The 25,321-nt window shown below is 56.6% G+C and overlaps 2 protein-coding genes across 3 annotated transcripts; one reads left to right on the forward strand and one right to left on the reverse strand.

Annotated features, from left to right (window-relative positions):
- The first annotated feature begins 10 nt into the window (after positions 1 to 10).
- On the forward strand, positions 11 to 11,247 carry PDAP1 (PDGFA associated protein 1). Its single transcript, XM_019987102.2, has 6 exons — positions 11 to 120; positions 3,519 to 3,610; positions 4,853 to 4,963; positions 7,903 to 8,024; positions 8,996 to 9,147; positions 10,497 to 11,247. Exons 1-6 carry the CDS (start codon positions 108 to 110, stop codon positions 10,553 to 10,555), a joined length of 549 nt encoding a protein of 182 aa, XP_019842661.1. The 5' UTR covers positions 11 to 107; the 3' UTR covers positions 10,556 to 11,247.
- Positions 11,248 to 12,500: 1,253 nt separating this feature from the next.
- ARPC1B (actin related protein 2/3 complex subunit 1B) lies at positions 12,501 to 25,273 on the reverse strand. Of its 2 annotated transcripts, XM_070780179.1 has the most exons (10): positions 25,122 to 25,271; positions 18,801 to 18,877; positions 17,924 to 18,028; positions 17,273 to 17,495; positions 16,211 to 16,318; positions 15,197 to 15,403; positions 15,036 to 15,111; positions 13,917 to 14,122; positions 13,108 to 13,198; positions 12,501 to 12,805 (listed from the first exon to the last, which is right to left on the reverse strand). In XM_070780179.1, exons 2-10 carry the CDS (start codon positions 18,862 to 18,864, stop codon positions 12,767 to 12,769), a joined length of 1,119 nt encoding a protein of 372 aa, XP_070636280.1. In that variant the 5' UTR covers positions 18,865 to 18,877; positions 25,122 to 25,271; the 3' UTR covers positions 12,501 to 12,766. The 2 variants fall into 2 exon arrangements, with proteins under 2 accessions (XP_070636280.1, XP_070636281.1); XM_070780180.1 differs by lacking the exon at positions 13,917 to 14,122 and having other exon boundaries at positions 25,122 to 25,273.
- Between the last annotated feature and the right edge of the window lie 48 nt (positions 25,274 to 25,321).

Raw genomic sequence — 25,321 nt, forward strand, 5'->3', positions numbered from 1 at the left:
GCGGGGCGGGGGGGCGGGAAACTGGCCTGGCGGAAGAAGTCGAGCCCGAGGAATTTCCGGTTCCGGTGTCAGCTCGAGGCGCCGCCGCCGCAGCCGCCGGAGCCGCGATGCCTAAAGGAGGTGAGGGGCGGGCGCGTGTCGCCCGCGGGCCTCGAGGAGCGGCCCGAGTCCGGCTCCCGCCGTCCAGTCAGCCCGCGGGCGCCTCAGAGAGCGACTCGGAGGGAGAGCGTCCGCTCCGCCTGAGGGCCTGGGCTGGGCCTCGACGCCCAATTGTCCCGCTTGGAGAAACTGAGGACCGTAGTAGTGGCCTCGAGCCGCTCCCGCGGGGGGCTGAGGAGATTTGGAGGCTCTGGGTCCTCGCCCACCCGGATGGCCCATCTAGGGCGCGTTCTCTCGGCCTGGGGGGGTCTGGAGTTTCCTACCCCTTTCAGGCTCTCCGGGGACTGAGTCACCGCGTCCCGCGCCAGAGGCGGGCCCGCCTGCCTCGCGCGTAAAACGTGGGCCTTCTCGGCCTCTGGGCGAGCTAGGCTTGCCTGTTGCGACCTAGCTGGATGCTCTTGAGCCTGGCCGACCTAGCTTTGACTGCCCTTTTCGAGCGGCTAGACGTGGGCCTTTGAGCCAGCCGCATAACCTCCCTGTGTGTTTGCAAGTATAGGGGTATGATTGTATCTACCTCATAATACTGATGCGAGTCTTGAAGTAGGCGATCCACGTGGAGGGCGCTGTATGCTGTTAATAGTCGCTGAGTGTCCAGTAAGCATTATCTATTGTTACTCCTCAGACTTTGCCAGTTCCTTGGCCAAGAAAGTAAAGAATCCATGGCGTCCCCGGTACGTTTGTACACCGTTCTCCATCCTCTTCCCCTACACTGTCTAGCCTTATGGCCTTGAACAAGTTGTTTAACTTCTCCCAGCCTGTTTTCCCCATCTGGAACACCTAGCTAATAACCCTTAGCCTGGAGAGTTGGGATCGGGGTCTTACATAGAGCCCTCGCCGTGCCTGACTACTCCTGGCGCAGAAGAGGTGTTCAGTTAATATTGGTCTCTCCTGTGACATGTTGGTTAAGATGTCTCAGCCCACAGGAAGATCTGCTTGGAGCTTTTTCAAACCTAAATGACTTCCTGACTCTGCTCCCAGAGATGCTGGGGTTTTCAGAGCTGAATCTCTTTAAACGTAGTTTTCTAGTGGTTTATTCTGTGGTAGGAAGAGCTTTGTCTCCTCTGTGTCTCTCAGTCTTATGTTCTGCAAAAGGAGGGGTATTAGGGGTACCAACCTGGGTTCGATCCCTGGGTTGAGAAGAGTTCCTGGAGAAGGGAAAAGCTACCCACTCCAGTGTTCTGGCCTGGAGAATTCCATGGACTGTGTAGTACATGGGGTCGCAAAGAGTCAGACACGACTGAGCAACTTTCACTTCTGGTGCCAGAATTCTAAGAGCCCTACTTAATAGGTGCTTTGAGCCAAGGTTGGCGGTTACAATTAGAAAATCCTAAATAGGGATACTTGTTTAAATGACTTGGCCTTTTGGCTTGTGAAAGCTTTATGGGCAGATAACATTTACATTTTTGCTGGTGTTAATTTGCTTGAAAAGTAAGAGAGAACATGAAGATGTAAAAGTGTAAAATTCTCTAAGAGCCAAGGACCAACTCTTGTCTTTGTCATGAAACCTGTGAAACATTTTCAAAGGTGTGGAGAGCTTCTAATAAAAGTTACTGTAGACCAAGTTAAGATCAGTGTCCCATAGCCAGACATGCAGGGTCAGAGCCTGTAGTAGTCAATTTTGAGCTGTTTCTATTCCTTAGACCATTAAGAGGGCAAGAAATGTTGGGGTTTTGGATGGCAAACTTGATCTCTCACAATAGGACTTTGATGATCCTTGACTGAGACACCCTTGGGAATCCCAGGTAGTCATTAAAAATGGGTGGTGTGGTCTGTAGCAGCCCAATTATGGCTCTGCAGCTGCTGTCTAGGAAATTAGAGGAGGCTAGTATCTCTGCTGCTGTCTCTGGAGTTCAGAGCAGCTCTGGCTGCCTCATTATAGATTCTCTGCTCTCAGTGAGAGGGTCATGAGAAACCAGGTGGGCTGCAGCTTCCAGGAGAGGTGAAATGGATCCAGGCCACAGCCACCAGCATCCTCCAGAATAGCTGAGAAGGTGCCGCCCTGCTATGAAACTGGCTGTTGGCTTTGTGTGTGTGTGCTCAGTCGAGTCCAACTCTTTGCGACCCCATGTACTGTAGCCTGCCAGGCTCCTCTCCATGGAATTTTCCAGGCAAGAATACTGGAGCATGTTGTCATTTCCTCCTCCAGGGGATTTTTATAATCCAGAGATCGAACCTGTGTCTCTTGTGTCTCCTGCATTGGCAGGTGGATTCTTGACCACTGAGCCACCTGGGAAGCCTGTGGCAGGGGTCAGTCTAGTGTCTTGGTTTGAGAGAGTCAGGCTATAAAATTGACTGATTCTCTGTGATGAACTTAAATTGCTAGTTACATTTTTAACTCTTAGAAGGTAGTCAGTTTTATTTTCAACTTTACCTTTGTTTGGCAATTGTGTTTCTACTCCGAGCACAGAAAGTTTTCTCATATAGGTTTTAAGTTTTCCCTTTCTACCATAAATACCACTTAAATAATTATTAAGTAGCTTATATTCCCTGCATCTGTAGTAAATTGTCATTGTGACCAGTAGCTTTGTTTTTTCTTTTCCCCCCACACCAGGTATTATTGGGAGGTGGGTGGGTATGTAATATCTTACCAAAAAACCTGATTGAACTTTTTGGTCAACCCAATATATATACACACTAGAAGAGTAACAGTTATAGCAAACTTACTTTGTAGTGCTCGTCTAGTGCCGAGCACTGATCCAACATCTTCACATACGTTAACAAGTCCATCTTCACAACAATCCTATGTGGTGGGGAAACTGAGACTCAAAGATTAAGTACCTACCCAAAGTCACAAAACTATTAAGTGGTAGAGCTGAGATTTGAACCCAGGGATTGGACCCCAACATTTGTGCTCTTCACCACTCTGCTTTAGCTTTAAGTCTCCTTGTCTATAAAATGTGACCAGCCGTGATGTGCACCTTAGGTTTAATCTGGGACTCAAATGAGCCCCTGGCTGTGACAGAGCATTGCAAATAAAGAGCACTGTAGTGACAGCAGGGGTGAGGGTTACCCCTTCTCGTGATTGCATCTGAGTCCTCTGCGTGTGGATGAAGGGACCAGGGGACTTAGCGGGTCCCTCCCTGTGGTGCCCCCCACCCGGATCCCCCCTCAGGCCTCGGTGGTGGGAGCCGCATCCAGCAGGCGGTTTGGGGCTGCATCAGGTGATCACATGTCCCCTCTTTTGTCCCTTTGAACAGGTGAGGGGGAGGTACAGGTGGGTGGGCGGTCTTGGTGAGGGGCAAGGGAGGTCGGCAGCCTCTGCTGAGAGCAGCTCAAGCGGGACACAGTCTGAAGTTCAGGGCAATCAAGGGAGCTAGCTGCCTTCCTGTTGCCTTCCTAAACTTCCGGTCCTTGTGCAGGGAGAAAGGGAGGCCACAAAGGCCGGGCCCGGCAATACACGAGCCCCGAGGAGATTGATGCGCAGCTCCAGGCTGAAAAGCAGAAGGCCCGGGTGAGTACGCGACTCTTGGGGCCACTCCAGTGGCCCAGGGTGGCACCTAGAGAGGCCGGGCAAGGACCACCCATCCTCTGGAGGAAGCCAACACCTGGGGTGTGGTTGGAGGGGGCAGGCGGCAGGCGGCAGGCCTTTGGTTGACCACTTAGAGCTTTGTTTTCTCAGCAGTGGGTCCCTGCTCCTGTGTTGTGGGGGCTCTCCCTTACCACGGCCCTGCACATCTGCAGCGCGGGCACTCCACACCCACCTTGTGTGATCCGGCCTCCGCCAGCCCTGCTGGGACTTGACACCCTGCCTTCCCCCTCCCGCCACTGGCGAGAGTGCCATCCGTGCTTAGCACCCCCTCCTGCCTGCTCCCCTCACTGGTGCTCCCCACCCTTCCCCCTCCAGTCTCAGCTTAGGAGGTCCCTCTGTCCCTCCGTGCTTTGTCCAGCCCACTGTCAGGAAACAGCATGTTTCCGTCGTTGGTGTCCGTGACCCTCCCACACCATTAGATCCTCACCTGGATGAGGGCCACAGGGAGCTGTCAGTGCAGATGACTGAAGTGTGACGTGTGAGGAAGAAGCCGCGGTCGGGGAGGGTCTGATGGAGCAGCCTGCGGCTGAGCAGGACCTTGGAGGATGTTTGGGCAGGAGCTAAGGGGGTGGGAATGCTTACGGTTTTTGTCAGGGATGTTTCTAGTAGGGAGGCAAGAAAGGTAGAGGGAGGCGGCGCAGCAGGGCATCTTTGTGGGCAGTTTGGAGTGACTGACCCGCCCCTGACTGTGGGAGTGGAAAGTGGGGGAGGGAGGAGGCTTGCCTGGGAAAACGAGTACAAACTGGCAGCTGCGTGTGGCAGCAGGGACAGTGGGAGGGAAACCGAGCGGGACAGTGGTTTCCAGCCCCACAGCCAAGTCCTGTGGACTCTGGGAGACAAGCTGTGTACCAAGGCGGTCCCAGGCACCTGGGCTGAAAAGAGGAGCAGGGCCTTGTATGGCTGTGTGAGGGGTTGGTTCACAATCCCTGGCAAAGGCTTGGGAAAGGCTTCTAGGCTGTGGAGCCAAATGAACAGGCTGCCTGTGACCCAGGTCCCCCGTGGGGCCAGCGCAGCAGAGTAGGACTCTTACCATACTTGGTCCCAGCCTTCTGGGGGCTTAATTTCTCAAGGTTCACAATCTGGGGCAGGAGGGATGGGAGGATCATGGTCTTGGGAGTTTGGTTTGCATCTTTTGATTCCTCAGATTGCCCATTTCTGAAACAGGAAGAAGAGGAACAAGGAGAAGAAGGTGGAGATGGGGCTGCAGGTGACCCAAAAAAAGAGAAGAAATCCCTAGATTCAGATGAGAGCGAGGATGAAGAAGATGATTACCAGGTACTGAGTCTGATGGGGACCTGGGTTCTAGACTCATCCATTCAGCAAATGTTCATCAGTGGTTTCGCAGCCCCCATGGTACATGCAGACAGAGTCTTTACACTTAAGGGTTTGCATTGAAATAAGATAGAGACAATAAGGAAGTCCGTGAACAGTATAATTTCAGGTAGCCAGAAATATCATGAATAAGATGATCCATGATTGAGGATACATGATTGAGGAGTGGTGCGTGGTGAGAAGGTGACTTTTAAACTGAGATCTGAAAAACAAGGCGGAGCCAGTCACATGAAAATTGTTTGGCTGAGTCGTTGAGGCAGCCAGGTTAGCAAGTGCAGTCCGGGGGTCGGAATAACCTAGGCAGGTCCAGGGAACAGAGAGGCTAGTGGGGCTGTGACTTGGTGGGTAAGAAGTGGAGTTAGGAATGGAGGAGGAGCAGTTGGCAAGGCAGCACGTGTGCGGTTGTGAAGGGGTTTTGGTTTAATCGTAGCAGGTAGTGGGCAGCTGGTAAAGTGGGATGTGGGCGAGAGAGCACCGGTGCGTGCGTGCGTGCTTAGTCACTTTAGTCACGTTTGCCTCTTGTGACCCTGTGGACTGCAGCCTGCCAGGCTCCTCAGTCCATGGGATTCTCCAGGCAAGAATACGGGCCAGATTTGCTTATATCTGCACAGTGAGTTGTACAGTGTTGAGTGTAGAAGCCGAGAGCTGGTAGCAGGTATCCAGACAAGAAATTGTAACTTGACTTAAGGGGGTGGCAGTCAGATCAGATCAGATCAGTCGCTCAGTCGTGTCCGACTCTTTGCGACCCCATGAATCGCAGCATGCCAGGCCTCCCTGTCCATCACCAACTCCCGGAGTTCACCCAGACTCACCTCCATCGAGTCAGTGATGCCATCCAGCCATCTCATTCTCTGTCGTCCCATTCTCCTCCTGCCCCCAATCCCTCCCAGCATCAGAGTCTTTTCCAATGAGTCAACTCTTCACATCAGGTGGCCAAAGTATTAGAGTTTCAGCTTTAGCATCATTCCTTCCAAAGAAATCCCAGGGCTGATCTCCTTCAAAATGGACTGGTTGGATCTCCTTGCAGTCCAAGGGACTCAAGAGTCTTCTCCAACACCACAGTTCAAAAGCATCAATTCTTCGGCGTTCAGCCTTCTTCACAGTCCAACTCTCACATCCATACATGACCACAGGGAAAACCATAGCCATGACTAGATGAACCTTTGTTGGCAAAGTAATGTCTCTGCTTCTGAATATGCTATTTGGTTGGTCATAACTTTCCTTCCAAGGAGTAATCGTCTTTTAATTTCATGGCTGCAGTCACCATCTGTAGTGATTTTGGAGCCCAGAAAAATAAAGTCTGATACTGTTTCCACTCTTTCCCCATCTATTTCCCATGAAGTGGTGGGACCGGATGCCATGATCTTCGTTTTCTGAATGTTGAGCTTTAAGCCAATTTTTTCACTCTCCACTTTGACTTTCATCAAGAGGCTTTTGAGTTCCTCTTCACTTTCTGCCATAAGGGTGGTGTCATCTGCATATCTGAGGTGACTGATATTTCTCCCGGCAATCTTGATTCCAGCTGTGTTTCTTCCAGTCCAGCGTTTCTCATGATGTACTCTGCATAGAAGTTAAATAAGCAGGGTGACAATATACAGCCTTGATGTACTCCTTTTCCTATTTGGAACCAGTCTGTTGTTCCATGTCCAGTTCTAACTGTTGCTTCCTGACCTGCATACAGATTTCTCAAGAGGCAGATCAGGTGGTCTGGTATTCCCATCTCTTTCAGAATTGTCCACAGTTGATTGTGATCCACACAGTCAAAGGCTTTGGCATAGTCAATAAAGCAGAAATAGATGTTTTTCTGGAACTCTCTTGCTTTTTCCATGATCCAGCGGATGTTGGCAATTTGATCTCTAGTTCCTCTGCCTTTTCTAAAACCAGCTTGAACATCAGGAAGTTCATGGTTCACATATTGCTGAAGCCTAGCAGTGGAGAAAAGTGGGCAGATTCAAGCTGTGTTTTAAAGATGAACTCGTTGGGATTTGTCCGGGGTTGGGGTGGTGGGACTAAGGGGAAAGAGAAACAAGGCCTTGCTCGGGCTTGTGGGGAAGAACGGGCTGAGTCTGCAGTTCTGTTTTAGATGAGTTAAACTTGGGATGTCAGGTATCTAGGTAAGGTATGTCCACGTACCGGTTGGGTAGAGGTACCTGGAGCTCTGTGCAGTGCTCTGATGAACAGGTGTTTGGAAGCTCTCTCCCTGGTCTCTTCCGAGATCGGGCGCCTTCAGGCTGATAAGGCCGGAGACTCTCCCTGGTCTCTTAAAGAGAACAGCTGGGTTGACAGGGCCTGAAACTTTGATCAAACCTGTTGCATCAAGCACTTGTGCTCTCATTACTTTCTACACTTTCCCTGGGCAGCTGGGAGGTGCAAGCTGCAGGTCCGCCTCCCAAACCTGCAGACATTGAGCTCGTTCCCAGGTCCCACTTCCCCGCAAGCAACTGCTCTGGGGACCCAGCATGGCTAGCAGCCAGGCGTGAGGTTCCATGGAAACGGCTTTCAGAGGCTGAGCTCTAAGTGAGGGAGTACCTCTGTGCTGAGAGCTTGTAAATTGGGCTCGGGTTCACATCTCCTGTCTACTTCTTGGTTGATGTCAGGCATTTTATTGTGTCTCTGCTCTGCTGCCTGTGAAACTAGGGTGACAGTCCCTGGTGGCCTGGACACGGCACAGGCTGGACTTGGTCACCCGCACTCCCGCTGCATCTCCTGGGCTGGTGCAGACACGCCTGAGCTCTGTTCCCACCGTGACCGTGTGATCTGAGCGTCACACGGCCTGGGGAGGAGCAGTTTGTTCTAGTCCAGGCAGGCTGTGGAGATGGGGGTGGCCCTCGGGCACTGCAGGACCAAGTTTCTCCAATGTCCGGCTTCTTGTCCTATCTTAGCAAAAGCGCAAAGGCGTGGAAGGGCTCATCGACATTGAAAACCCCAACCGGGTGGCACAGACAACCAAAAAAGTCACACAGCTGGACCTGGACGGGCCCAAGGAACTGTCACGGAGAGAGAGGTAACTGCTGCTTCTGAGCCTCGTGGCTTCGGCTGGGGGCTGAGGCCCCAGCTCCTCTGCCCTCACTTCTGGGCCCTGAGGTCTCCAGTGGCCGGATGGGGGCTCCAGTTATGGTGTTTATTTCTATATGATCTCATTCCCCAAAGGCCCTTTAGAAGTTTCTCGGGAACAAAAAAAAAAAAGAGTTTTTTTCACCAGTGGAAACATAGGGAAAATGCAACAGCAGATTCAGACCTGAGCGTTACACTTGAGGTAATCCCTGGGGATGCGGACATGCTACAGCCCCTCCCTCAGGACACTCTGCTCCAGGGTCACCTCCCTTATCCAGCCTGATCAGACCCTCCTGTCCTGCGTCTGTCCTTGACGTCATGGCTGTGGGGTTGGGGGCCTGTACTGATGGGCAGTTTCGGGAGACCCACCAGTTGCCCAGTCCTCTCTCGTCTCAGATGAAAACGAGGCTTCAGAGAGCTCCCTGTGGGCGGTGTGAGGCTCGCACCTGAGGGCTAAAGTGCCCTGCAGATGGCTCGTCTCTGTTTTCATGCTTACCTAGTGGTGTCTGGGGCCTCACAGGAGGTTGTGGGCCACTAGGAAAAGCCACCGTGATTTCTCTCCTGATTGTGCTCTTTGATTTAAATCCACCTTGCTGTGCTGACCCCATGAGAGCTGAATAGGGTCTCTGTAAACCCCACGGGGAAGGCCCACCAGCTTGGGGTGTGACTGAAGGCTGCCTGAGACCCTCCCCCTCCAACTGCCTTCTCACCACTGAGGACCGCCCACCCCCCAAGGTAGCAGAGTGACAGACGGCCTTTACTAACTTGCTTGTGAGTGTCTGTCAGGGAGGGGCCACTTGGCCACAGCCCCTCCTCCACTTGGGCCTCGGCCCCAGTGTTTGGCCTTGATTCTGGCTCCCGCCTCCGGCTCAGCTGACTGGTGGGGAAGATGTCCCCTGTGACACCCCTTTACCCAAACAGAGAAGAAATTGAGAAGCAGAAAGCGAAAGAGCGTTACATGAAGATGCATTTAGCGGGGAAGACAGAGCAAGCCAAGGCTGACCTTGCCCGGCTGGCGATCATCCGAAAACAGCGGGAAGAGGCTGCCAGGAAGAAGGAAGAAGAGAGGAAAGGTAAGTCTGAGCCACTGGCGTGGCAGCCTGACCCTGGCTCTGGATGGAGTGAAGCCCTGTACTTCGATGTCTTGCTGTGAGGTGGGTTTGGGCCAGATTGCTCAGGAGGCTGTGTGTGTGTGTGTGTGTTTCTGTCAGATGGAGGTGGGCGTTCCTGCCTGCCACCTCCCAGGATTCTGGAAGGGTCCAGCAGCAGGAGAATGGAATCTCAGCAGAGCAATGTCCACAGCATTTGAGGGAGGCCTCAGAATGCACCTACTTTGGAGGCTAGAAGGTTCCACTAAGTCTCTGGTGCCTCGTATAGCCAGGAGACCTGCTTGGCATCACCATTGTATGTCTCAGGGGCTTGGGAGGGTGTGGTGGGCTGGGCTTCCCAGATGAAATCTGGCCCAGGTGTCCCTGTTCCCCATGCCTTCCTTCCAGTGGGGCCGAAGGTGGTAGGGTTCTTCCAGGCCAGGTTGGCTGTGAGGAATTGGTCTGGTTTAAAGGAGTGTTTGTCTCAGGACCTTCTGGCCTTGTGCACTCCTTTCTCCATCTGTGGGGGAGCCATGAGTGTTGGGAATCTTGCTGTCCTGCATTCTAGAGGCCAAGAGATGCCCCGGAGAAGGCAATGGCACCCCACTCCAGTACTCTTGCCTGGAAAATCCCATGGACGGAGGAGCCTGGTAGGCTGTAGTCCATGGGGTCGCGAAGAGTCGGACATGACTGAGCGACTTCACTTTCACTTTTCACTTTCATGCATTGGAGAAGGAAATGGCAACCCACTCCAGTGTTCTTGCCAGGAGAATCCCAGGGACGGGGGAGCCTGGTGGGCTGCCGTCTATGGGATCGCACAGAGTCGGACACAACTGAAGTGACTTAGCAGCAGCAGCAGCAGAGATGCCCCAGGGCATTATCACCACGTTGGAGATACCAGGTGATCTCAGCTGCCCATCAGTCGCTTGTTTCACAAACCCCAAGCAGGAAAGGGCTGCGTGTGTGACTGCTTGAATGTTGCTGATTTCAGACTTCAGAAGCCACAGGGAGAGGTTGGAATTACAGAGTTCTGGGAGCAGGCTAAGAAGAGTTTCTATCTGCCCAGTAGATTGCATGTTGGTGGGCCTTTGTGGAGGGGGGAAACCACCCAAACTCAGCAAGAATGTCTGGACACGTGGGTCCAGTGGCTTCCATGGGAGGGCGTCAGGCAGGGCCCTTCTTGGTCTCTTCCTCATCTGCCAGCTGAGCCAGTTGCACAGACTGTTCTCTGAGGCCTCCTGAACCTACATTTCGCTGATTCTGGGGTGTGCGGGGCTGTGTGTGTGGAAGGGTGGTTTCGTCTTTTTGTGACTCTCTCTCTTCCTATTTCTCAGCAAAAGATGATGCAACCTTGTCAGGAAAACGAATGCAGTCTCTCTCCCTGAACAAGTAGAACCTGTGCGAGGAGAGACCAGGGAACTGGGCCGTGCTGCCAGGACCTCTGCTGCGTCTCACCCGCCCTGTGCCCTGGCGCCGCTGCAGCAGCCCCTCGTGGCGAGGAGCCCCCCATGGCCTGGGACCTCCTCTTCATCTTGGCACGGAAATCGTTTGGGGGGATGGTGGGTGGGGGGCTGGGGGAGGGGCAGCTGCTATCTTTAAGACAGAAAGATGCAGGACAGCATTTCATATGTAACCATTCAAATGTTTTGGCTGTTTTTAGAATTCAGAACCCTTGTTGGGGGGTACCTGGGAGGTAGGTTAAGAGGAGCTTCCGTTTGTCTGGTAGATTGCGGGGCAGGGGGCAGCTGGGGCTGCAGTAGGGGCTGACAAGTTTGTGATGGCCTGTCTGCCCACCCCTCCCCGGTCTGTGTTCCCTGGGTGCTCACTCAGAGAGGCTGGCAGCTGGCAGCCCGTGCCCATGGGTCCCTGAGGGTCACGGCTCATCCCGGCCAGTCCCCTCTGACAGATGCTTCCCCTGCCCCTCCCACCCCACTCCCTGCCCCCTACTCTGGCCAGGCCCTCGCCTGTTCGTAACCTTGCCCACAGATCACTTCAAGAAACCTGTTTACTGTGCAGCACCCAGGCACAACACGCTCCACAAATCCAACTTGTATATTTGGCAAATTAAACTTGACATTATCGTAATCCTGGTTCTGTGGTCGCTCTTGGGGGCCCCCATGCCTGAGCTGTTTTCACCCAGCAGGACCCAGTGTCCCTCTCAGACCCACCCCACGGGGTTCCGGTGCCACCAGTCCTGGGTACCGGGACTGGACCCCAGGCATCCGAGCCAGGAAGGACCACAGGATACAGGAACCACCCGTCTCTTCTTTAACCACCCAGGGACCTTAAGCCAGAGGGGCCGGGGCCTGCGCACAGGTTTGAGTCCTGTCCTCCTGGTGTCCCCTGGTGGTGCCAGCCCCAGGATTTCAGTGCTGGGAGGAAGCGACCCAACACCCAGCACTACTGCTTGGCCTTACTTGTTACTACCTCGTTCGCGGTGGGTGGCGGTCGGGAAACCCAGGCTTGGCTCAGTCACGTGGGTTCCACCACAGTGCCTATCTTACTATGTGGCCAGCCCTCTGGAAGGGGCGCCACTTCCCAAACAGCAGCCTCCTGAGTGGTGAACAGGTGCCAGGCACAGGTTTGCTCAAGAATAATGGGGAGCTGGGGGGCTTCCCAGGTGGTGCAGTGGTAAAGAACCTGGTTGCCAAGGTGGGAGATGCCAGAGATGCAGGTCTGATTGCTGGGTGGGAAGGGCCTCTGGAGAAGGAAATAGCAGCCGCATTCAGTCCTCTTGCCTGAAACATCCCATGGACAGAGGAGCCGTCCATGGACAGGGTTACCATCCATGGGGTCACAGAGTCAGATGCGGCTGATGACACAGGCACATGGGAAACCATATAGCCTGATTTTTATTTCCTGATTTAAAAAATCCGTGGGTGTCCTCCAACTCCAGAGGTTATTCTGAGAACAGAGAGGCCCCAGGACAGTGGGAGAGAAGCCACCTTTAGGTACCATTTTTCCTGTAAATGTGGGCCTAGTTCACCGTTAGAAGATCTATTGATGTAACGCATTACCTAGACTAAAAACCATGTGATTTAAAAAACCCAGTAAAATAGGTCCTAAAAAAATGAGCAGTTATTAGAAACCAACCTCAAACATCAAATAGAGAAACAGTAATTTCCTTTAAAGCCCAGAACCAGCCCAGAGTGTAGAGTCACCACTCTTGGCATCTGACTGCTGAGTGAGTGACCCTGGCAGCTCCCAAGCTGGACTGCGGCGGGAAGCAACCACAGGGGAGCCGCCTCTGTGTGAAGATCAGCTGTGCTGGCAAACGGCAGGAAGCTACCAGTGCCCTGCCCAGACTGACCCCTCCTCCAGACACACAGGCCAGCGTGTCTACAGTTGCGTTTTTATTACCTTCATGTTCTGAAGCAGTTCATGACCACGAGTGCTTTGAGAACAGTTTTTACAATTAAAGCATTTCTTCAAGAAAAAGACAATCGTTCCTTCCAGAGCCAAGAAGCAGCCTCCCGTCCCTCCCCTCCTGCGGGAACAGCCCCGGTGGGGACCCCACCCGGTACCCTAGAAACTCAGCAAAGCGGCCTCAGCCTCCCCGACCCGCTTCTTCAGCCTGGGCCAAGGGCAGCACACTGCTCGCAGGTCATACAATCTTGAGGTCCTTCAGGGCAGACTCCAGGCTCTGGGAGGAGACAAGCAGGACAGACAGGTTGGTTCTCAGCTGTCCTGTAGACACCCCACCACCACCCGCAGGGACCTGGTGCCAGACACAGAACCTGACCTTTGGGGTCAGGCGATCTGGGTTTGAATCCCAGCCCTGAAGGAAGGTGCTGCACAGGGTGCCAAGGGGTCCTCACTCCACTGAGGGGCCCTTCTGCAGGGACGAAGGGCTGGAGTGTCCAGGTGGCTGCCAGGGAGAAGGTGGGGGGTAGGGGGCCCGCCCTGGGGACCTGGGGGGAGGCAGGGGTGGAGGGCAGGCCTCACCTTTACGTCCCAGATGCTCATGCCGCCGTCCATGCCGGTGGTGCAAAACTGCGAGCACTTGGCCTTTCCCCCACTCAGCACCGAGATCTGGCTGCAAAGAGAAGGAGGGCTTTACAGATCCCACCCTGCCCTCCAGGAGCCCCCTGACTGCTGGGGGAGCCCGCTTCTGTGAGGTGTGTGCGCCCAGCTGAGAAGGATCACAGAGGACAGGGCTCCCGAGTCTGCTCTAGGGGCAAGCAGCAGCCTGTGTGCAAGGGACACGGCGGCGTGGGCAGGGGACGTGCGCCCAGGGAGTCAGTGACAACACGGTGGTGTTGATGAGAAGCAGCCAAAGGTGGGGCTGGGAGGAGGCGGGGCTAGTTCCAGAGAGCCTTGGAAGGCAGGCAAAGCGGTCTGGTCTGAAGACATGGGACCCGGCGGCCACAGGAGGGCTTAACAGACAAGGGTCAAGGCCTGGCCGTGCTCTCTCATCTGCCACGGGTCGGACACCCACGGCTGGCAGGATTCAGGGTCTCTCGCTCCGATCCCACCTAGCTCTTCGAGGAGACCGCTGCCACACTCTCCATTCCGCGCCTCCCCTCCAGGTTCTACCCCCAGAGCCGCTGAGGCTCAGGCCCCGCCCGCTAGGAGTCCGTGGGTCGCTGCCCGGCCACCCCCCAGACCCGCACACCCGGCCCTGCGACAGTCCCACACCGTCCCGGGGCCGCAGAGGGAGGCTGCCTGCTCGCCCACCGCCTGATACTAGTCCCGCCGCCGGAAGAGACGGACCCGCCTTCCTAAGTGGACCCGCCCCCAGGCCCCGCCCCCACCTGACGCTGTTCTTGTGCAGCGAGTCCAGGCCGGCGCCCGCCGCCGCGCTGCCCTCAGAGCTCGCCTTCTTGTCGAGGTTCTGGAAGCGCTCGCGGGCCGTGAGGCCGCGCTGCGAGCTCTGCTTGGGCACGTCCAGCCGCCCACCGAAGCTCAGCTTCCCCGCGGCGCTGTCGTAGGTGAAGAGCACCGGGAAGCAGTCGTGGCCCTGCGGCGAAGGGCAGGGCGGGGTGCCACTGGAGCACTGGCCAGGGCAGGCGCAGCGCCCCCATTTTCCTCTAGGGGAACCCCAGGCCCTGGGGGAGGTGCAAGGCTAAGGCACCCCTGGCCACCAATCCAGGGGGAGCCGGAGGCAGGGCGTGGGTGTAGCGCCAGGCAGCCAATGCCCGCTCAGGGACCCCGGCTATAGTAACAGGGGCCAGATGTTGGGGCTGAGCACCTAAGAGCGGCCCCCTCTGCCCGCAAGGCCAGCATCCGGTTGAGAAAGCTGGTCTGGGACTCCCCTGGGAGGCCAGCAGCCCCGCTCCATCCAGTCACATGTGCTCTGGGGGAGACACGGGACCCTTCCCTAGGCAAAGTGGGCCTGATCCCTCCGGGACCCCAGTAAGTTTGCTGAGGCCTGAAGAGAGACTTGACAGAGCTGGGCAGGAGGGACGGAGGAAGAGTGGCACCTTTCTGGACACACGGTAGGACCCCCACCCGCCCCTGCCCACCACAAACACCCATTCTTTGAGTGCGGTGTGGCCCTGTCATTTCCATTGGCCAATAAAATGTAAAAGCAGGAAGGTCTGGCCCAGGGCACATCTCCCCACTTCCCCTGTCTCCAGATGGGAGACAGAGCCCCGCTCCCAGCACCCAGACCGAACAAAGTGAGCAAGAAGCAAACATTTCCCGTGTTAGGCCACTGCAGTTGGTGCCATTGGGAATTTTTGTTGTCACCCCAGTGTAACCCCACCTATTCCGCATAGAGATATAGATGGACGGATGGATGGATGGATGGGAGGGAGGGAGGGAGGGAGGCAGGAGAAGCACAAGCGGGGACAAATTGAGGGCTGCCTGGGCATCTTGGGGCCCCTGGGAGACCTGCTGTCACCAGCCCCTCTCCCAGGCCCCCTCCTTACCGCTGCCACCAGACTGCTCTCCGTGATGAAGGTGACGGCCAGCAGCGGCAGCGTTTCAGAGGCCAGAGTCGCGACGCTGAGAGAGAGAGCGCAATGTCAGCCACGCTGGCTCCTGGTTCTCGGTGCCGGGGCGCACCCCAACTCGGGTGACCCGTACTCACGCCATCTTCTTGTCAGCATCAGCCAGGCACACGGTGCTGTCGTGGCTGACCCAGGCTACACGACTGCCGTTGGCCGAGAAGCAGACGCCATGCACCCAGCCGCAGCTACTGCTGGACTCGAACATCAGCTCCCCGAACGGCATCTTGGAGCCCCACGGGGTGGGTGCTGGCCGCTCCTCCACCTCCTTGATGTAGGCTGAGAAGATCCTGCCGGGAGAGGCAGAAAAGGGGATGGATGGGATCTGAGAGGGACCCAAGAAGGAACCCCCACTGCCCCGTTCTCCCAAACTGGCCTGTTGAGGCCAGAGCACCTAGCTGAGTTTGTGGGTACCCGGGCTGGCTTTTCACGACCTGCGCCTTCATGCTTGGAGAAGTCTGGGCCTCAGTGCCCACTTGTGCAATGGAGTGGGGCCAGGACGTCTCCCAGCTCCAAGTCCTGGGAGCTCTCAGGACCGTATCCGCTCCGTGCCCGGGGCCTCTGGTGCCTGCTGTAGCCTCACGGCCCAGGGGCGATTCAGAAACGCAGGCCATCTTGCCTGGAGCTGGGAGCCAGAGGCCTTGGGAGACTCAGGGGTGCTGGGCCCAAAATGAGAAACAGCCAGTGGCAGTTGGAGTCTCTGTGTTCCAGGTCTTAAGATGACAAGGCAGAGATCGTTCCAGCCTCAGTCATTTATATCTCAGTGTGAATAAAAACACCCACTCTTTTTCCCTCAGATGGAAATCAGGAAGCTGAACGAGTGGGAGGTTCTAATGAGGACAGGAGGGCCTAGAAAAGGGATCCTGCTGACATTAAAAAGTGGCAAAGGTATATGTCCTTCTAAGACTCCCCATAGGCCAGACAGAGGACCCAGGAACAATCCTTCAAAGAGCAAAACCTCACAGAAGCTGGACTGAGGCCCAGGTCACCCGCTGGCAGCAGAGCTGGTCTGGAAGGCGGGGCTCTTGTGACAGGGCTCCCCACCACCCTCCGATCCCCGATGAATCCTGTGTTGACGGCGGGGCCCCCACTCTCACCGGCATTTGAAGTCGCAGGAGCCGGCGGCCAGGAGCACGCTGTTGGGGTGCCAGTCCAGGCTGAGGACGGTGGAGCGGATGGGCTTCTTGATGTGCTTGCACACCCACCTGGACATGGCGGCGGTCACACAGGTGTCAGGGGAGAGAGGGACAGACAGGTGAGCGCCCTCGGACCTCAGCGCCTCGGGCTCCAGGCTCCCACTGGGCCCTGCAGACCACAGAGGTCCCAGGAGGGAAGGGCCCAGGCCAGCTGGGTCCCTCCCTGGATAGGAGCACCATGCTGGTCACCTTTCAACCTCGCAACTACCCTGGGGCCGCCAGGTTAAGGAGAAGTCTGCTCACTGGTCAGGGTGGGACCTGAACTCGAGTCTCTCGGACCCCAGTCCGAGCTCCTGCCCGGCCTCTGCCTCAGCGACCCAGGGGAGAAGGTCGTGACGTGGCTGGAACTCGTGAGTGGGCCCTGGAGCGTGACGGCTGGTGCCGTGGGCAGATGATTTGCCTCAGGGCTTTGCTGGAAAGTGGGGATGGCAGCGGGGCTTCCCTCATAGCTCAGTCGGTAAAGAATCTGCCTGCGGTGCGGGAGACCCGGGTTCATATTCCTGTGTTGGGAAGAGCCCCTGGAGAAGGAAATGGCAACCCACTCCAGTATTCTTGCCTGGAGAATCCCCTGGATAGAGGATCCTGGCGGGCTACAGTCCACGGGGTCGCAAGAGTTGGACACGACTGAGCGACTAAACCACCACCACCACCAGGGATGGTAGCAGACGCCCAGTCCGGGGAGCTGCAGGGTCACTGCGTACAGGGCTTAGTGTGATGCCCGCAGAGGCGGCCCTGGTGTGGCTTGTACCCTTATTACTAGAGGGGGGCTGGGGGAGGGCCAGGCGCTGTGCAGAGAGCCCTTCGCCTCACTGCCAAGGGCTGGAGAGGACACCCTTCTTGGGTCCTGTGAACAGGGTCCTGACTCCCCGCCCAGTGGCTTTGTGGGACCCTCCTGTCCCACCACCTCTTGGTCTGAAGCCCCAGGTCCCTCCAAACCCACTCTGACCCTGCCCAGGCACCCACCAGTCATTTTCCTGCTCGAAATAGCAGATGGAGATGACACGGGAGCCACTGCCCACAGCGAACTTTTTCTCATTGGGGGCCCAGCGCACACAGCGAGCGGCACGGTTGATGCGCAGGATGACAAGCGTGGGCTTCCACGTGCGGCCCTTCAGCGTCCACACGTAGGCGTTGCGGTCTGTGCCACAGGTCACGATGCGGTTACTATCTGGGGCCCAGTCAATGCCTGTGGGGTGGGAGGAAGGACTAGGCTGGGGCCATCCAAGCAGAGGTGGCTCGACAGTATCCACAGAGGGGCTTCGAGGTCACAATCAGGATTGAATCAGGGAGTGCTGCTAGAGTTCACTGGGGGTGTTACAGCTCTCTCAGCTATCAGTAAACACACCGGAAGGCCAAGCCAAGAGACAAAAATAGAAATGGGTCCCTGGTAATGCTGATGTGCTGGATCAAGCCTTTCCTGAAGCCCTCAAACTTCTGTGTTTTTCAGTAACATGAACCCATCCATGTAACTGCTTTATAACTTAAGCCAGTCTGAATCAGGGTTCTCTCATCAATGCTTGCAACCCGAACTCTCCTACCTAAGAGTAGGTGGACGGCCTGGCTCTGCCTTGCCCTGCCCTCGTTCAAGAGGGTGATCCCAGCAGCCCAACCCACCTGTCACCTGCCCGTTGTGCTCCTTGAGTTCGTGCACCTGGACCCACTTGTTCCCGCTCTTCTCATAGATGTGCACCTCGTGGTTGTTGGGGCAGATAGCGATCTCTGCAGGAGAGACGGGCGGACGTGCTCAGACTCCCCTTCCCTGCCACGAGTCCCCCTCTTCACGGGCCACCTGGGCAGTACCTTGTCCTTCGTCACTGGCCTCTCCTCTGCCTCAGGTCCCGCTGGACGGCCTCCTCCTTGGGACACCTCCCCAGGACTTGGCCACTCCTTACCTCTGCCCACTACCCCCAACATCCCTAAGGCAGTCTTGCAGCTCTCCCTGCCTCCCCCCGCCCCCACCCAGCTCTGCCCTCTGGGGATACTAGGCTCCAGCCACGCAGCTCTCCCTGCCTCCCCCCGCCCCCACCCAGCTCTGCCCCCTGGGGATACTAGGCTCCCGCCACGGTTTCTGGGCTGTTCCTGATGACCCTTGGGGTCGCTGCACCCACCCTGGCCTTTGCACGCTGACTTCCTTCACCTCCTTTGCATGCTGACTTTCCTTACTTCCTTCGGGTCTCCGTGCAAATGCCACCTCCCCCGAAAGGCCTCACGGGCCACCCTTTCGCTTTCCCCTTACTCTGCTTGTTCCCTTGGAGCTCATTTCATTGCAGGCCACATTTCCCACCCCCAAACCCTCACGAGCAGAGGACAGGCTACCTGCCCTGCGCCCACAGTAGTGCCCAGCACAGGCGGGGCTGCCCTCTGGTCTCTGACCCTCAAGGCCCGCTCGCCTGGCTGCCCTGCTTGGGGTCCCTTCTCTCCTGACACTCAGGATCTCAGGGTCAGGGGTGAAGCAGGGGTGCAGCTGGCACAGGGAGCCTCGGGGACTCACGGGTGCGGTCCTTGTTCCAGGCGTGGCAGCTGATGGGCTCCACCAGGAAGCTGTGATAGGCCATGGCTGCTTGGCTTCTGTGCCCAAGACAGGGAGGGAATGCAGGTCAGCATCCCTTCTGGCCTCGGGGGAGGGTGTCATCACCTGTGCCTCAGTTTCCCTGCGGGTGGAGCGCCGTCCCCCTCCAGGAGCACGCCAGGCCTGCTGGCCTTCGCGTGTGCTCTTTTCCCTCTGCAGGGAAGGTCAAGCCTGATGGTCCTGGGAGGCCAGTTCCACGTGCTAACCCTCTCCATGCCGCCAAATGCTCCCCCCGTTCTGTCCAGCAAACTCCTACTCATCTGGAAAGACCCAAAGTGAACTTGAACCCCTTCCCTCCCCGCCTCAGCCTCCCAGAGTCACAGGGAGCCCTGGGTGGAGCCCAGCCACGCTGCTTGCCAGCTGTGTGACCCCGGCACGTCACTCGCCCTCTCTGAACCTCGGTTTCCACATCTGCAAAATGGAAATAGGAATCCTGCCCTCCCCCGCTTTCCCGGAGATTTAAGAGGGTGAAATAAGACAACACATCACGCCTGGCACATAGTAGGTGTTCATGAAACAGCAACTCTTGGTCTAGAATGGATGTGCTGGCCCTCGGCGTGCTTCACCTGTGTAGGGTGGGCCTCCCAGCGGGGGCTGATCCTGGACACACGCACCTCAGGCCTTTGCATAGGCTGTTCCCTCAGCCTTCAAAGCTCTTATCCCAGATGCCCACATGGCTCCCGCCCTCCCCACTGCCATTCAAGTCTGGGTCCAAGGCCACTTTCTAAGCCAGGCTGCCGCCCGCCCCAGCCCCAAACTCTCCCAGTTCAGTTCAGTTGCTCAGTTGTGTCCAACTCTTTGCGACCCCATGGACTGCAGCACACCAGGCCTTCCTGTCCTTCACCAACTCCCGGAGCCTACTCAAACTCATGTCCATCGTGTCAGAGATGCCATCCAACCATCTCATCCTCTGCTGTCCCCTTATCCTCCCGTGGTCAGTCTTTCCCAATGAGTCAGCTCTTCACATCAGGTGGCCAAAGTATTGGAGTTTCAGCTTCAGCATCAGTCCTTCCAATAAATATTCAGGACTGATTTCCTTGAGGATGGACTGGTTGGATCTCCTTGCAGTCCCAGGGACTCTCAAGTCCCTTGTTTTCCCCTCAGATAACCCTACTGAGCACAGGTTGCATTGTCCTCCTTTATTCTGCGGTGTCTTTTTCCCCTGCTGGAATGTAACTCGCTTGATGGAGACATATACTTCTGGCCATCTTGTTCGCACTGCAATCCCCGGCGCCTAAATGCTTGGCACATATAAGTGCTCGATAAATATTTGATGAACACAGTTGTTTACTGCCATTAGCATCCAGCCTGAGTAAGTTATTTTTTTAAATGTTAAAAAAAAAAAAAGGCCAAGCAACATTTCCTGAGCGCTCTGTATTCACCAGCTCTAAGCCCTCCTGTATTCTCAACTTGAACCCCAGATGACGGCTGTGGAGGCGGTGGTTTAGGGGGGGAGGCCACCTGCCCAGACCTGCAGCACCCCCACCCCCTCATGTCTGGATGTCCCCAGGCCTTCAGCCACCTCCCCCATCTGACCGGGAGGTTTGTGGCCCAAGGCTGGGCCCTGGGAAGGCCACTTCTCAGCCCAGGCCTGAGCCCTGATGGCCCTGGCTGCTGCTGGAACTCTGGGGTCTCTCTCTGCCCCCAGCAGGGGTCTCAGCCAAGACCCCTGAGGGAGGAACAGCGCTGAGTTGGGGCCTATCGAGCTGCGGTGTCACCCACTGTGCTGCTGGGGACTCTGGTGCTCAGCGACCACAAATCCCACTTTAATTTATAGCAGGAAGTCCTGCAAATTTCCCAAGGCAGCAGCGGCCAGGCGCGCACAGGTGCACAGACAGGACGGGGCAGGGCCCACCTGGTCCCTCAGCCCCAGACCCAGTGGGTCCTCGGGCAGCCTTTGCTAAGAAAGAAAGTGGACACTCACAGCCAGGCTTGAGGCCACACACGTTCGTGCATGGTTAGCCTTGCACACGCATGACTGCTCCCACACACACACGTGTGCTCAGCCTTGCACACACAAACACGAACACGCAGCTCCCAGGGCAGCTGCCTCCCCAGCCTCTGTCTCCTTATAAGGCCTCTTTTGTGTACAGTAAAGACCCCGGAAGTGGTGCCTGGGAGCCACAGGCCTAGGTCAGCGGGCCAGACGGGGTTTCCCCAGTGCTTCTGCTGCATCCGGGCTGGGCAGGCAGGGGGTCATCCATGTCTACACCGCAGATGCCAAGATGCAGGGTGGGTGCACCAGGCCTGTCCGCTAAGCTGTGCTTATCTGCCCTACTTTCCCCTAGGTCACCAGTGGTGGTGGTGGGGGGTGGAGGTATAAGGTTAGATGCCCACTTTCAAACGCCAGCCGTGTTCTTCTTGGCCCTGACTCCAGGGGAGGCTGACCATCTTGGAGCCCTTCACCCTAGGTGGCCCAGAAGGAAAGAAGCCTCATGGCTGCAGCCCCAGGCGTCCTGGGGACTCAGAGCAGAACCTGACTTCCTGGTTCTGTCCCAGTCCTGCTGTGTGGCCGGGTACCTCTGCCCTTGTGGGCTCTTGGTGACAGTGTCCAGACCTGTGGGTCGGACTCCTAACAGTCTAGTGACATTTCAGGATTTCAGGCTATGAAGATGGAGAGGTTGGGTCTGCAGAGGACAGATAACACAGCTGAGAGGACTCGGGGAGCCCTGGCCATTTGTTTCCTGGGACCCAAAATTTCTCAGTGTGAGAGGGAGGTACGGTAGCGCAGTGGGACAGGCAGGCTCAGAGCACACCTGTCAGCGAGTCACACCTCAGTATAAATTCAGATGGGATACTCCCTCGTCTACTAACCCACACCTTAAAGCAGCGAGGGGGTGCAGCTGAAAGGAGTGGGAAAGAGGAAGACAGACGTGTTTCCCCTTTTTCATAACTTCTGCAAAGCAGTTGAAGCCAGCAGGGCCTCCCAACCCCCACATGTTACAACTGAGGAAGTGGGAGCCCAGGGAGGGGTGTGGCTTCTCCAGCCACTGTAGCCTTGGGGCTCAGCCTCCTGGCTCCTGGGTCAGGGGATCATTCTGTGTGATCAGACCCAGGAAAGCAGCCTTCACACCAGGCCACCAGCCATAGGAACTGTGCCTTCATCATTCCCAGGGAAATCTCCGCCCTGCCAAGGGGCTGGGGGTGGGTGCCACTGCTCGCCAGTCACCCCAGAGGAAAGTGCCCTGGGGGCTGCTCTGCCCAAGGATGCGGACAAGGCAATGCTGCAGTGCTGCCTTCTGGTGGAGACTAAGGCGGGATGAGGCCATGGCCCCGGGGACACTTACCCACTTATCCCTGTGACCCTGCCTCTGAGCCAGCTCTGTGGACCCACTTGCTTGTCGAGGACAAAGAGAGAGGAGAGGACCCTGGGGATGGCATTGCAACTGGGACCCCATGACTAGTGCTCCATGCCCCCATCACCCTGGAAACAGTGAGTCTGGGGGAGCATGGCCAAACCCCAACAGACTCCCCCTACTCCACCGCTACCCCACTGGCTCCAAGCTGCCCGCTACCAACCTGGAGCCAGGATCTTTCTGTGCTTCAGGTAGCACTTCCCCCGTGTCTGGCATATGGTGGTGCTCAGGATGAATGGATGGGGGAATCACCCAGGGCTGGGGTTTGAGGGTGCAGGGAAGGGACAGCAGCCTGAAGGCTGGAGGAGCTTTGGGTGTCCAGGCAGGGGGTGCCAAGGACCACATACCAGGGTGGGGACATACACTCCATGGGCGCAGGGGTATTTGTTTTGTTTGTAAGTGCTTCCCCAGTACCAATCAGAGTGCCCAGCACATAGTAGGTGCTCAGTAAATATTCCTTGACTGTGATTGCATGAATGAATCACATCTATCTTAGTTTATTCCTTACAGACCAGCCCTATTATTTCACTGGTACATATATGCAACTTGTAAATATTTACTGGGGAGTATGTGCTCAAGGCTTTTTCCTGATAGGGTCCATGATCAGAAAAGCTTGGGGATCTTTCATTTAAAAGGTCCTCTGTGAGGATCTGGGGAGAATACAGCTCCCTTCCAAAGCAAAGCAAACCAGGTGAAGCTCCCAGCTGCTCAGCCAAGGGTCTCAAGCCTCACGTCTCTTCCCTACACGCTGGGTTCACATCCCGATTCTCTCGATACTGACGGGGTGCTCCCTGCCAATGCTTCCCCACATCTCTGTCCAGAAAAGGCTGGGGCTGGACGAGGCACTGGGTGTACGTCCTGTCTTGCTTCCAGAGAAGCTTTGCCAGCCCGGCCTTTTCTGCATCCAGAGGTTTGGCTGCATTTGAGGCTGAACTAGGCAGGAGCTGCCTGGAGCAAAGAACTCTGCTCTACAGACACTCAGGGAAGTCCCCACCCAGCTCAGCCACCCGAGGGAGCTGCCAGCAAGCCATTTTGCACTGGTGCTGAGCTGTTACTCAACTTCCTGTTGTGTGTGGAACAACCCTAGTCACCCCAACAGACCAACCGATCCCTCCTCCCCAACTCCACTGCTGAGGTCTTACAAGCCAGGCAAAGTCAAGTCAAGCAAGACAAGTGAAAATCATCCTAAGGCACCATAAAACTTTAGCTAAAAGAATACAGACCAAACAAAACCCCCAAACACATGAAACTCAATGCTGGCAAGACTATGGAGAAATTCTCATTTGTTGCTGATTTGTAAGTCTCTCTGAAGGGCAGTTTGGTAACATCTGATTCCAAACCAACCAGGTGGAAACAAATGGAACAAAATAACATTAACAGGAACTTAAAAATTGTTAACATTTTTTTGTGGCATAAATTCATTTCAATGCTAAAAAACACAGCCACTGCCTTTTTTTTTTTAAAAGCAAACATGTTCATAGTAACTCTCTTTATAATGGTGACAAGACAGAAAAATGCAGATGACTACAAACATGGAAAGAGAAACAGCGAACACGTTGGGATAAGATGTATGTGGATTACATACACATACGTAACTAATTTACTTGGCTTCTTTAAATGCCCAGAATTTACCCAGGACTTTGACATACATTCTCTTGTATGCCCTAAGAGAAGCCCAAGAACTCTTCTAGTGTTTGTTTTAACCTTCATGTTGTAGAGTAGGAAATGGATGCAGACAAAAAGCAAACTGCGCCAAGTCACCCAGAGCCTAAAATGGCACCGTGTGGGATTCTGACCCTAAATCTCAGAGGTGATAAGCTTATAGGCAGGCCTTATAATAAAAGCAAGGACAGTAACAGCCCACATTTAGCCCGTGTGTGTGTCTGGCACGCTGCCAAGTGTCTTACACACATGATCACATGTAAGCCTCCCAGCTTGAAAGTTCCTCATTTTCCAGGTAAGTAAAGTTGTGGCCCAGGGCGGTTAGGCGGCTTGCTAAGGTCAGTGGCCAGTGAAGGAAGACCCTGGCGCTCTTAGCAGCTTCTGGTCTGGAAGACCTTGCCAGCCAGGGTGCTCTTAATCACCGGGTAGCAGTGGCCGCCAGGCGGGAGGGGTTCCCGGGACAGCCCAGATGAAACGGAGAGCCCTCCAGCTCCGCGACTGCACCGGGCCCGCTAAGGCTGCTTCATGCCAGTAAACCTCTGTGTCACCGTCGCCGCCCCGAGGTCCCGGCCCTGCCCCAGTCCTGGCCGCGGCCCCTGGGCCGCCGGAGAGAGAGGGGCCGCTCGGAACGCGGCGGTCCAGCGCCCGCGAGCTCAGGAGGTCCGCCTTCCGGACCCGGGCAACCCCCCACCGCATCGGACCCCTTCGACCTGGCCCCGGGGTCGGGGGCGGGCTGGGGGCCGGGAGAGAAGGAGGGAGAGGGGAGGGGCGAGGCGGGCGGGGGCGCCAGCTCATTTACCCGCTGGAGGAACCCGGAAGGCTGAAGGATGGAGGGGAAGTGACTGGGCGTGGGGGCCCTCCGGCTCGAAATAACGGGGACCACCGACGGCCGGGCAGAGTCAGGGGTGGGGGGACGGTAGAGAGGGGAGGCCGAGACGGCCGGGCGCGGAGGTGGACGCGCGGACCCGCGCGCCCCGAAGGCACGGAGTGTGGGGAGCGCTGCGGCGCCCTCGCCCGAAGGAGGTCGCTCACCCGCCAGCACCCCGCGCCCCGAGCGCGCCCGCTCACGTCCAGGGGGGCCCTCAGTGCCCCTTCTCGTCCCTGAGCTCCCCGCGGCCCCCCATCTCCTGGCGACCCCCCCGCAACGCCCTCCCCACCTGCACGCGCCCCCTCCCCGCGCTCCCCTCGATCCCGCCCTTCCGGGCTGCCCCCGCGCCCCCCTCACCTCGGGGCGCCGCGGCCGCGGACTCTGGGCAGTCGACGCGCCGAACCGGCTCTGGGCGCCGCGCTGCGCGGCCACTTCCTCGTGGGCGGGGGGCGGGGCCTCCGGGCTCAGCCCCGTGGGGACGGGGCGGGGCCGGGCGGCGGGCGGGGAGCCCCGGGCCTGCCCTCCCTCCCGGCCTGGGGCCGCGCCCACACGGGCCG

This window comes from Bos indicus, chromosome 25 (genome assembly GCF_029378745.1).
Source record: "Bos indicus isolate NIAB-ARS_2022 breed Sahiwal x Tharparkar chromosome 25, NIAB-ARS_B.indTharparkar_mat_pri_1.0, whole genome shotgun sequence".
Taxonomy (NCBI): Eukaryota; Metazoa; Chordata; class Mammalia; order Artiodactyla; family Bovidae; genus Bos; species Bos indicus.